A 13478-nucleotide genomic window follows, 5' to 3' on the forward strand; every position below is an offset into this window, starting at 1 on the left:
CAACTGATCCTGTGTCATCCCTTCCCTCTCACCATCCCCCATTCCCTCTCTCTCAACTTCAGCTTCACTTCCTCCTCTCCAGCCCTTCTCTCGCATTCCTCCAGCTGACTCCTTCTCACTCCTCAGCTCCTCTTACATCTCCTAGTCAATCAGTCCTCTTTCATTCCCCCTCTCTCACCCCCATAGCCAACCCCTTGCCAGCTGATCCAACCCTCAAAACCTGCATTTATCCTCCCTTCAAACAGCCCCTTCTCTAATCATCCCCTCTTGGTTAGGGTCAGGGCCAGTGGCTACATTTTGCTTTGGGCCTCAGGCCAAAAGTGGACAACAACTGGTAAGATGAGAGGGCAGGCTGATGACAGGGGCAATATTTCTCTCTTGGGTAGTATCAATGGTGGGTGAGCAGAGAGGAGCCATGGCAATCTTCACCAGCCTGTGCACACTCTGTCCTCCTCCTCCTCTTCCCCTTCCCTCATGGCTGAACCAAAGCCCAACAGTTATTTGCAAACGGCAGTAGCATTAGTAATGAAAATCATCATTGCCCTGCGAGCACAGCAAGCTCACAGGCCCTGCAGCGGCCTCAATCGCTCCTCACTCAGGGTTTTTTTAGTACAGAAACTCATGCTAGAGTGTCTCCAGTACAAGGCCTGTGAGTGCATGCTGCCTTCCACTACTAATGCTGCTGTCTCTGGCACCTGAAGGACACTGCCTTTTAAGTTTTGAGGCACTTCTGACCCCAGCTGAATGTTTTGTGACTTCATGTGGGGGTCCCAACCCACAGTTTGGGAAGCCCTGCCTTAAAGCAACCTCCCCTTTTTTTCCCATGTTCTCTAGTGTTGGGATACCATAAATGCAGAAGGAATGTACACTTCCACTCTTAATTTTCTCAGTTGAGACAAGCTATCAGCCCAGACAACCAATAAGCAGAGATTTGGAACCAACAGCTAAAAGCAATTAATTCCACCATTTAAACTAACTATCCTTTCCTGCAGACACATATATGTTGACTTGTTAAACTAATTTAAAATGTAATCATTTTGTTGGAATCATGTCATGCTGCTTCTGAGAGAAGTCTTTTATACAATGATGCTTCTAACTTATTTCAGGCCTCACATCAAAGACTCAAAGTTTTTAAATCTCTGGGAAACTGCTGCTATGAGGAGGACCTGGGTTTGATTTCCAGCCAGGTTGGCAAGGACTGGGGATGCTGCAGAGGGAAGCATTCACTGCACCTGTGGGGAGGGAGGCTCAGCCATCGCTCAGCAGTGACCCCTAGTGATTAGACTTATGATTCTACATTAGCCGGGTTCTGGAAGAAGCTGCAGTTTGTGGCCAAGGGCTGTTGCTGTGATGGCTGGGCTGAGTTTGGGGAGGAGGTGGGGGGATAGGATGGGGGAACTCCCTGCACCCTGGATGCTTGTGAATGAAGGCTCATGGTCCATAGCCCAGCAGAGACTGATTCTGATTCAGCTGGAAACACAAAGGAACAGGATGAAAACATTGCACTAAAAAAAAATAGACTTCTCTGTAGGTTCTATCAAATCTTTGCTCTTCTGATCTGCACACTGACAGCTATACAGATGTGGGTGGGGAAGGACCATTTTTCTGTCCCCAAGTCACTGCTGATTTAATCAAACAGAATTAGACAGTAGGATCTCTCTCTCTCTCTAGATAGAGAGATAGATATATGAAGATGAGCATATAGGTACTGACCCATTTCATGGGCAAATCTAGTAAGTTTACTATACATACTAATATTTTGTTTTTGTTTTTACTTTTGTGGGATGTGCTTTGTAATTTCAAAATGGTGATCTGTAAAATTGAACTTCAGATCTTCAAAGTTTTTGTCTGAAATTAACTCAGGTGAGTACAGCAGGTTCAGTTCTGTGTTCCACTATCAGCTGTTTTGGACCTACTGAGCAATCAAATAGGGTAAAGCAATAATTGGAATATAGGCAAAAGCAACAAAATTCACATTTATTGCTAAAGCTTTTATTCAATTTCATTTTATTCTAAGCAGGCAAACGTTTTTTGTAGTTTGCAGCAAAAGTCCATGCTGCAGTGTTAATCCTCCATGGATGCATTGGTGGCTGGTGCAAAACCCAGAAATGGTTGGGTCACAGTGACAAAACTTGTTTTACTCTCTTACAGGCCGATACAGTACCGTTAACCCGCATTTGGACGCACGTTTTAGATGCGCTAGCTTTACCCCTTATTCAGTAAGCCGCACATTTTACTTTAAGAAATTAGCGCCTACCCAAAGGTAGGCGTTAATTTCTGCCGGCGCCAGGGAAGTGCACAGAAAAGCAGTAAAAACTGCTTTTCTGTGCACCCTCTGATTTAATATCATGGCGATATTAAGTCGGAGGTCCCAAAAGTTAAAAAAAAAAAAAAAAAAAAATTTAAAATAAATAAAAATTTAAAATCAGCCCGTGGCTTGAAAACCGGATGCTCAATTTTGCCGGCGTCCTGTTTCCGAACCCGTGGCTGTCAGCGGGCTCGAGAACCGACACCGGCAAAATTGAGCGTCGCCTGTCAAACCCGCTGACAGCCGCCACTCCTGTCCAAAAAGAGGCGCTAGGGACACTAGTGCGTCCCTAGCGCCTCTTTTTACCGCGGGCCCTAATTTAAATAAATTAATTTACTGAATCGTGCGCACAGGAGACTTTTACTGTATCGGCCCGTTAAAGAGGCCCAAGTAAAGACAAAATAAAAATGCTCTTAATGATCTCTTGAAAGCTGTCAAGTTGCCAAGAGTCCAGTTTGTTCAGAGTGAGATAGAACTGTGCCTCAGGGTTCTTATATTTTCGAGAGATCTGTGTTTGATTTTCTGAACATTAAGGAGAAGTATGAGAATTCTAATTTACTGAATAGCAAGGCATAAGAAACATTGCTTTGCTATTTATTTTATTTGATCTGAGATATCACATCTCTATCCCCAGAGGGCTTACAATCTTAAGTTTTTGTACCTGAGGCAATGGAGGGTAAAGTGACTTGCCCAAGGTCACAAGGAGCGACAGCAGGACTCGAACCCTGGTCTCCTGGTTCGTAGCCCACTGCTCTAACCACTAGGCTATTTCTCTTCCTCCCAAATTGTTCAGCTGTATGGCACAAGGCTGGAATCCAGAATATCTTGAACCTGGTAAAAATAAAATAAAATTGCTGATTTGCCCAAATTAGCATCTGTCATATGTTACTCTTTTTATACTGCAAAGTTCTAGTGCCCCCATATTCCTTTTAACGTGGTGGATACCTTCAGTACTATCTCACAATACCAACTTCTCCATTTCCGTCGTATTCCCAGGTGTACAGTTTATACAGATTATATCTGTATGCTTTACGGCATACATAGTTTTACTTTTTTTTTTTTTCTTTTTATGATTTCAGTACCTGTTTCTTTAAATCTCCTCCTCTGGTTTCGCTCTTCAGGTATTCATACCATATGTATGCTTTATAATTTTATTTTAATGTGGCATTGTGAAAGATATACATCAAAGCAAGAATACAGTAAGTATCCAAGACATTATATAAGTGCAGCAATACTGCCATCACTACCAAATATCTTACAAACTTGGTAGAAAGAATTAGAGGCTGAATGATGTAAGGATGGGGACAGAAGGGTATGGTGGGAGATCAAGGGTGGCAGAAGTAAATGAAATAATTTTTTGAGGAAGTGTGCTGTCAGGGAGGCCTTGACTTATATAACTGTGATGCCTTCATGAGGTTCTGATCCGGATCAGTGGTTGTGCAGCTCAGTTTACATAAATTCATGGTGTTTTTTTGTTCTCGGCTTCCTGTCATTAATGTTGTGGCTCAGTGTATGCTTGTAACCCATTTATACTACTTTTACAGACTCTGATTCAATTCATGAATTAATTTCTATGAGTGGATTTTATCTTTTTAAAATAATGAGGTAGTTACATAGTTATTTTCCATTAAAGAGGATCCCGACAATCAGTCAAACAAATGCACTGCCTTTCAATCCACACCCAAAATATCATCATAAAATGCCAACACGAGCAGTATAAATCGCTACTTCAGTCTGCTGCTCCTTGTGACCTTGGGCAAGTCACTTCAACCTTCATTGCCTCAGGTGCACAATCAGATTGTCAGCTCTCTGGGGCAGGGAAATACTTAGTATACTTGAGTGTAACTCACCTTGAGCTTGGGTTTGAGACGTGGAGCAATCAGATCTAAAATCCAAAACACTTTTCAATTAAATATGGTAGAAACATGCATGCAGCCACTACTTTTGTGCCTGATCTGAGTGACTCTCTTCAAAGAGTTGAGGAAACAAATTTGTTATTACCAGCTCAAGTTGGGTAAACACTGAGGCAGAGAAAGCTAACGTTCATTCAGTTTCACAATCCGTGAGAGCAGGATTTGCACTCGCTAGTCTTGGGCTCTTTCCTGGTTTGCAGTTTTCTGCTTTTGCCATTCACAGGGGTGAATTAGACACCTGGTTTCTGCCGACCTGGGCCATAACTTTGAATTGCCTCCGGTCACTATATGGAGCCTTTACCATATTCATTGTCCAGGACTGTCTTATTTATTTATTTATTTATTTATTTACACTTGTTTATATACCTTATTTTCATTTAAAAAAAAAATTGGTCAATACGGTTCACATCAAAGCACATATATAATAGCACATAATAAACAAAGCACATTTATAAATAAATAAAAGCATGAGTAAAAAAATCTCAAAAAAAATTAACAAAACATTTAAAGTTAATATAAAATAAACTTAAATCAGAACATAGTAAAAGAAATAAGAAATATAGTTGAAATTCTTGCGAATAGAGGACTTGTTCAATTGTTTTCTGGTATGTAGGAATTAAATGCTGTTTGAAAAAGAGGTTTTTAGTGCTTTTTTGAATTCTTTGGTGTTCGAAATTTGTCTTAAGGAGTTTGGTAAGTCATTCCAGATTGACAGACCTGCAACTGAAAAAGCAGGTCTGCTGCCAGGCTGCCTAGGAGAGGCTGGAAACAGGAAGAGTAAAGAAAAGCAAAACAGAGGGGGAAAAATAAAGAAAATGGAGCTAAAAAGGCAAACACAAAAGTGAAATTAAAAATTAGGAAATAATTTTCTGGTTCCAAAAAAACTGACTGGTATCCAAGTTTTCTAAACGCTTTTCCATCCCTATGTCCACATTCCTGTCAAACAGGTGACCTGGAACAGAATGACTGCTACTCAAACGTTATGCCACGTCCAGATAAATGTTACCATATGCTGAATATTAACTTGCGATGCTTACTATAACATTTATTTTAATAAAAGTTGGCATTAAGCACGGAAATGGCACTGTTACTTTTTGCTGGTCTTTTTTCCAGTATGGTATGCGTTCTTTTCCTCTCTCAAAGTCTGAAGTTTATTTGATGATTTCACAATTTTATAATTACTGCAGCTTTAGAAACTACAATAGTCAGTGTGTCGGGATCCGTCACATCCAGTTCAGATTTCCCTAGATGGTTGCCAAATAGAAGCAACAATATCCTGGTACCCAAAGAGTTTGCATTTTAAGGCAAAGGTCCACATTTGCAAACTTTATTAAAAATTCAACACGAGCTGATAGTATACAAATCTGGAGCCACCATCATATAACGTGTATGCTTTAAAATAAACATGACAGGTTACAAACAAACTAAAGCTCTGTTTAATATTTGTTGTTTCCTGCTTTCCCTTTCTTTCTCTCCTCTGCTGGTCTGAGAGCTAGTTTAGACAAGTCCCCATAGTCTATTCCGTAGATGAAAGGCAGAGTGTGTATGATAGATAATGTGAATGATGGTTGATTGTTACTTAGGAGCATGAAAAGTATAGCGTGGTAATGGTGTACTACCTAGAACAATGTATATTAGTTGTTTGCAGGGCTTTTATTCTGTCAGCATATATTGGTATATCTTCCAGCTGCTCACATTGCACAGCTCCCCCATCCCCTACCTCTCCCTGCATCCTGTCACATCTGGGCTGCAGCCAGCCCATACAGGCCCACAGCAGAATATGAGAGGTGCATGCTGCAGCAGGAGGAGCTGTACCCCCATGTCCGCCTCTGCTAAAGCAAGAAGAGCCAGAGTCTTAGTGTTTATCCACCTACCACTGGAGAGAGGTTGAAGTGCCTGTGCTGGAGCTGCCGTGCTGCCAGTAGGATGAGGGACTGGAAAGGCTGCTTCTCAATCAGCCTACCTTTTTGGGGGAGGATGAAGGTGGAGAGAAAGGGGGGTATACTGCTTCTTGGGGAGGAGAGAAAGACATATATGTTGGATGCTGTGGGCAGGACGTTAGAGGAAAGCGAGAAATCATGGGGATAACTAGCACTGAGCAAAAGCTGAAGGTGGGGGAGGGAGAGGAGATTGCTGGGGATGGGGGCAGATTTGAGAGAGAGAGCAAGCAACTGCTGGGGAAGAGAGGAGGCTGAGCGAGTTCAGTTTATTACAATTCTTCATTTACCATTGTTTCACTTAATATATCAAAGCGGGTTATAATACAAAAAAGTAAAGACACAAAAAAGTACAATAGACATAAAAAATGATTCATATACAGGTAGATTTTAAAAGGGCCACCCGCACCCATAAACGCATGTATCTCGCTGCATGCAAAGATGTGCGCTATTTTTTAAACTATACGCGTAGTTTATAAAATACTCTTCACGCACGTATGTCTGCGGCTCTGCGCACTTATCTTACATACACGAGAGAGGGAGACAGAGAGAGAGAGCGCCTCTTTTTAAGGCTCAGTCTAATACTCTATATATGGACCATTATATGGGGCACTTTGATTCGGATTGAGTTTTCGGGAGCTGGGTTGGGGGGGCGGGGGGTAGTGTTTACAGACACATTCAGAGAAATCCATTGTAAAGTTGACATCATGAAAGAAATTTAGACCTTATAAGTGATCAAAATTCTAACAAGAGGAGTTAATTTGTACACTGCACTCTCTGCTAGCTGCATGGTACAAATCAACTCCTTTTCATCACTTATAAGATCTAAAATGCTGGAACCGCCTGGGTGATGTCTCAGCACTCCTTTTGAGTCCTCTGAAGACCAATCTGGATCTTCAGTGGGTGAGGCAATATAGCAGAGTACATTTAGATTGTAGTTGGCTTTCTCTGAGCTATCCTATGGCTCTGTAAAAAAAAATTTTTTTAAATCTGCCCGCGGGGTGGAAAACGGACGCTCAATTTTGCCGGCGTCCGTTTTCCGAACCCATGGCTGTCGGCGGGTTTGACAACCGATGCCGGTAAAATTGAGCGTCGGCTGTCAAACCCGCTGTCAGCTGCTGCTTCTGCCAATAAGGAGGCACTAGGGACGCGCTAGTGTCCCTAGTGCCTCCTTATTAGCGCGGGCCCTCATTTGCATAGTGAATCATGCCGCCCAGGAGAGTGGCCTGGGCGCGCGTTGGGAGAGCGGGCGCTCGCCTCGGAGCGCCGGCTCTCCCGCGCATTTTACTGAATCGGCCCGACTGTGCAGAGCCGGGACAACTTTGTAGGCTTTCGTATATACCGCCCTGCAAGGAATCTCACTTGGGCATGTGCTGGACCTTTAATGCCAGGGAATGTGAAGTGTGTTTATGGAGATCTGGAATGGGCAAAGCTAGCTCCAAATTTCTGGTCTCTTTAAATGAGCTTTCTTTTTCTATTTGTCAGTCATCTGTGGAATTGTGGTGCCTTTGTGGGGTTGCCCTGTAGGTGTGCTTTTTCCCATTCCCTTTCCTGCCATGCTTACAATGTAATCTGTGGTTCACTTGTACGTTCAAGAACGTCATCTTTTGCTCTGACCTGCTTGTTCTGTTTGGGCCTGAGGAAGGGAGTGTCAAGACATGTTTAAAGTTAGTCCAATGAAAAGGTATCACCTTGTATAATGTGGTGTTTTGTTTTGTTTTTTTTATTGATCTTTTATTTCTGTGCTTTTGAAGATGGCATGTTTAAGTCAGGTTCTCACATCCTCAGGAATAATGCATGTGAGGACACTTTCGTGCTGATGGAGGCCTGCAGTTGGTGAAAGCTCTTAGGCTGTTAAAGGAAGAAATGAAACTTGATGTCTTCCCCTGTCCCCACCCCCCACTTATTTCATCCATGTTCAAGAGCCACAATAGGAAGGTTTTTCCTTAGAGCGAGCCGTTTCCGAACATCTCTTTGAAATTTCTGACTAGATTAGTGACAGCCGTGCTCTCAGGATGACGTCATTGGTTGATACTGTGAGCTATGGCTGTTGGAAACTGAAGCAATGAGGGGCATAGCCCCCGTGGAAACAAAATACGAGAAGCCCTGTAAAGTACATTTAGCTCTAAGGATTTAACAGAACCTAACAGCTTGGCAGGTATGTACCTTGGGATGTCACTCATTGTTTTCCGTTCCATTTGAATATAAATGGCAGAATGTCTGACCCAGAGCTAGTCCAGGGTGTAGTAAGAAGAGCTGCAGGTCTCTGTTCAGTTTGGCTTTGTGGATATTTGAGCTTACGAAAGCGTGAGTGAAAGAAGTTAATTAGTCAATAATTATGAAATCAGCTTCCTTTATAATTAAAATAGCAACATCGATTTGAATGGAAATCTTTGATAATTGCAGAGCTCACCAGCCAGCGTGTACGGAAAGGGTTGTCTGATTATATGAGACAGCAAGCTCACTGGAAAATATGTCTATAATACTTTTTATAATGTGTAGTCAATGGGACACACGTGCAGCTTAGTCTGTCATTCCTGTGGCTGTAGAATATATCTTCAGGGATGTCAAGGACCAGATATGTGTGTTAGTTATTGTAAATCAAAAGCATGCTCAGTTAAACATTAACTGTACTTAATTCACTCAGAAACATTACATGTGCATTCAGACATGGTGACAAGATTGCTTTATTATTTGCCTAGTGTTGTCAGTGTGCATAGTACCATACAAGATAATGACACATTTAGTCAAATAGTAATATGATAGGTGCTGAAAGATAAAGACCAGTTGACCCATCCAGTTTGCCCACTTGTCTTCCTCTTTGGTTTTCTACCTTTTGGCTGGATGTAATAGTTGCACTTGAAAAAGTACAGAGAAGGGTGACCAAAATGATAAAGGGCATGGAACAGCTCCCCTGTGTGAGGAAAGGCTAAAATGGTTAGGGCTATTCAGCTTAAAGAAGAGACGGCTAAGGGGGATATGATAGAGATCTATGAAATCATGAAAGGACTTGAACGGATAAATCTAAAATGGTTATTTACTCTTTCTGATAATACAAGGACTGGGGCACTCCATGAAGTTAGCAAGTAGCACATTTAAAACAAATTGTAGAAAATTATTTTTCACTCAACACAAAATTAAGCTCTGGAATTCATTGCCAGAGCATGTGGTTAAGGTAGCTAGTGCAGCTGGCCTTAAATAAAGGGTTGGATAAGTTCCTAGAGGAGAAGTCCATAATCAATAGGGAAAAGCCACTGCTTATTGCTGGCATTAGTAGCTTGAGATCTGTTTAATGTTTGGTACTTGCCAGGTACTTGTGACTTGGATTGGCCGCTGTTTGAGACAGGATCCTGCGCTTGATGAACCCTTGGTCTGACTGAGAAAACAATTGAGCCTTCTCTCTCATTTCTTCTACTTGTTATCCTCACTGGCTCTCTCTGTCTGTCCCAAGCATATTGACATTCTGTTTATGGTTTTGGTTGTCACTGCCTCTGCTGGTGGCTATTCCAGGTATCTACCACTGTCTCAGCAAAGTAGGATTTTTTTTCATGATTCCTCTGAACTTTTCTTCCTGCACCTTCGTATCCATGAGCCCTTGTACTTGAATTTCCTTTTCTATGAAAACTGTCATCGTCCCTTACTTTATTGAAGTCTGTGAAATATTTAAATCTTTCACTCATATCCCCCCAGTCCTTTCTTTCCTTCGGCAAGAACATTTTGAGTTTCAGGTCTGTGTGTGTAGGCTTCATGTTGCAAACCTTGCATCATTTCAGTAGTCTCTTCTCAACTGCTTCCATCTTTTCAGTGTTGTTATGAAGGTACAGTCACCAAGACTGAACATAGTACTTAAGGTGGGGGCTTACTATTAACCTACGTAAGGACAATATTACCTCCTTTTTCCTACAGGTGATACTTTAACTTATGCACCTGAGCGTGCTGTTACCTTTCCCTGTTGCTTTATTTCACTGATGTGACTACCTGCAGATCATTTGAGATGATTACTCTTGGATCTTTTTCTTGTTTCACAGTTCCCCTTTTTATTTCTTTCTGATTGATAGGTGCTTAATGGATTTTTGCTTCCCAAATATAGGAATTTGCACTTTTTAGCATGGAAGATCATTTTCCAAACCCAAGATCATTCTTACAGTTTTTTCTAGTCCCATTTCATTTTTGTCCACTTCTTCTGGTGTGTCTGCTCTGTTACAGGTTTTTGTATTATCTGCAAACGAGCGTGTTTTCCCCTCATGTTTCCCAACATTGTCACTAATAAAAATATTGAAAAGGACCAGTTCCAGTACTGTACTCTGGAGTACCATATTCTTCACTTTGTCTTAACAGTGTGGACTCTGTTGATCACCTCTCTGTGCAACCTGCCACTCATCTAGATTCTCATCTGATATACTGCTTTGTGCCCTATTTCCAGGGTTTCAAAAATCCACTACCAAGTGAATTTTCTTGGCTGGGGATGTTAGTGCAGTTAGTGTAGCTGGGTTTAAAAAAGGATTGGATAAGTTCTTGGAGGAGAAGTCCATTACCTGCTATTAAGTTCACTTAAAGAATAGCCACTGCCATTAGCAATGGTTACATGGAATAGACTTAGTTTTTGGGTACTTGCCAGGTTCTTGTGGCCTGGATTGGCCACTGTTGGAAACAGGATGCTGGGCTTGATGGACCCTTGGTCTGACCCAGCATGGCAATTTCTTATGTTCTTAAGTAGGCGGCATCATCATCTTCAGCTGCAATTGGGGTCCAGGAATAGGCAGATGGGTCTTTGGCCCTAATTAAGGCCCTGAGGGGCAGGACTGGTGGAAGAGAAAAAGGAGGAGGCATTTTAGTCCTAATAAGGGCTTGGTGAAGCAGCAGCAGGGCCACAGAGATGAGAGAGAGAGTTGCAGCAGGGGATAGGGAAATAAAGGAGGAGAGGAGACAGATCAGAAAAAGGAAGAGATAGATGAGAGTGAGAGGATGGTGGGGGTTGGGGGGAATAGGGGGAAGAGAGGGCAGCATCTGGGTGGAGGAGAGAGGACTTCACCTAGAGAGCGACCAAAATAATGGGCATGGAATGGTGGTTCTATAAAGAAAGGCTAAAGAGGTTATTTTTTATTTATTTAAAGCTTTTCTATACCGGCATTCATGATAAAATCACATCATGCTGGTTTACAAGTAACAAGGGGAGTGATAACCTTGAACATTTAACAGGTGGAGAGAAGCAAGAAAAGTTGCAATAAAACAGGGGAACTGGGAGAAGAAAGAAAGAAGCCGGAATAGTTTAACAGTAAGAAGAGGAACAACTATTTACATAGTGCTGGAATGTATCTTGATGGTTGTTGCAGTCAGTCCGTTAGGCCCGTTGGGTGAATCAGTAAGTTTCGGGAAAGGTTAGGGCTGTTCAGCTTGGAGAAGAGATGGCTGAGGAGGGATATGATAGAGGTCCATAAAATCATGAGAGGACCAGAACAGGTAAATGTGAATTGGTTATTTACTTTATTTTCTTTCAGATAATACAAGGACTAGGGGGGCATACTGTGAAGTTAGCAAGTAGCACATTTAAAATAAATCGGAGAAAATTCTTTTTTCACTCAATGCACAATTAAGCTCTGGAATTCATTGCCAGAGGATGTGGTTAAGGCAATTAGTGTAGCTGGGTTTAGAAAAGGTTTGGATAAGTTCCTGGAGGAGCAATCCATAAACTGCTTTTAATCATTTGACTTACGGAATAGCCACTGCTTATTACTGGCATTAGTAGCATAGGATCTAGTTAATGTTTGGAAACTTGCCAGGTATTTGTAACCTGGATTGGCTGCTGTTGGAAACAGGATGCTGGGCTTGATGGACCCTCGTTCTGACCTAGTAGGCAACGTTTTGTGTTCTTACGACTGTACTGAGCTAGGGTGAGGGAGTTTGCACTCATCCTGTACTCTACCATCATCATCCTTCCTCCACAAAATTTTTAGTGTGGGGAAGCAGGAGTGCATTCTATCCCTGATGAATAGGTCATGGAGGAATATTTGAATCAATGCTTATCCAGCTTGTCTACCAGTCTTGTATGCGTAGTAATATCAAAATACCACCGAAGTACCTACATTCTGAGTTTGAGCAGAGAGAGGTTAGTAGATTTAATTAACAGAGCTGGAGAGGGAACCTAAGCAGGAGCTCTACAATGTAGCCACAGCTCCTAGATTTCCAGGCCAGTCAGTGTCTGTACTTGTGAAGCTAGTTCATCATGTGTCAGTCTCTGGAATAATTTGTGCCAGAGTGAAATATAAAAAGCTTACTTAGCAATTGCTATGAATAATGCAGATCTTAGTTATTTCTTATTCAAAAGATATTCACGTTTATTCAGACTGAGCTTGTTTGTTCTGAAATCTACTTCTTGTTCTTAACGTCCTAAATTTAATAATTTCTGGAGACTAAATTACTAAATGAAATAGCCACACTGCAGAAATGAGAATTTGTCACAGAAATTTATACCAAATTTGCTGGGTAAGTCATAGGTAACAAATGCTTCTTACTTAAGATCTCTGACCTTGCTGATAAAGCAGAGAGTTTCATTGAGTACTAAAGCAGGATGATTGATCAAATAGCCTGTTGACTTTTCCACTGGACTGTGGGAAGTAAACTGAAGCAAGACCTCTGAAACCAGCTGTCTGTAGGGGTTTGATATTTATGTGCTAGAATTAATTTGTGAATAAAGAGTTACAGTGAAATTGCTTGACATGCTAATATACATGATTAGTACAAATGTATGGTTAATGTTTACAGAATCAATAGAATAACTTTTTTATTTTATTTATTATTATTATTATTTTTTTTTTTTTTTTACAGTAAAACGCTTCAGGGAACCAAAGCATGAAAGACGCCCGTGGAGGATATGGTGTGTATTTAAATGTTACTGCCTTTGCCCCAAATGCTTTTTTTTTTTAACATATTCAACATGTTTGGTTTATTGAAAAGGAAAGAAGGATCAATTACACTTACTGTAAAATACATGAGAGAAAGTCGATAGGAATTTAGCAGGTTAGAGAATGCAAGAGCAGCCATATTTGAGTCCTGTACATTTAAGAATAATCTCCCCTATTTACTACTTCATATTTGTATATCGTATCTGTTTGCATCCATTACTTATGTATGCAGTGCTTGTTGTTTTATTTAATTTGCCTTGGGCCTACCTTTAGGAAAAGACGGAATATCAAACGCTTATAAATAAAGTTAAATAAATAATCCCTCCCATTTCTGAGAGATCCAGTTAAGTCACTAGTAAACAAATACCTGCTGAAGCATGAATACAAATTCAGATTTCCTATTGAAATGTCAATGTTT

The 13478-nt window shown here is 41.2% G+C and overlaps 1 protein-coding gene across 1 annotated transcript in view; it reads left to right on the forward strand.

Moving 5' to 3' along the window:
• LOC115090395 (store-operated calcium entry regulator STIMATE) overlaps positions 1-13478 on the forward strand; it is a 158475-nt gene that overhangs the window by 76922 nt on the left and 68075 nt on the right. Inside the window, exon 3 of the mRNA XM_029599425.1 lies at positions 12984-13032. Coding sequence (XP_029455285.1) covers positions 12984-13032 — 49 coding nt within the window. The remainder of the gene's footprint in view (positions 1-12983; positions 13033-13478) is intronic.

Source organism: Rhinatrema bivittatum, chromosome 4 (assembly GCF_901001135.1).
Source record: "Rhinatrema bivittatum chromosome 4, aRhiBiv1.1, whole genome shotgun sequence".
Taxonomy (NCBI): Eukaryota; Metazoa; Chordata; class Amphibia; order Gymnophiona; family Rhinatrematidae; genus Rhinatrema; species Rhinatrema bivittatum.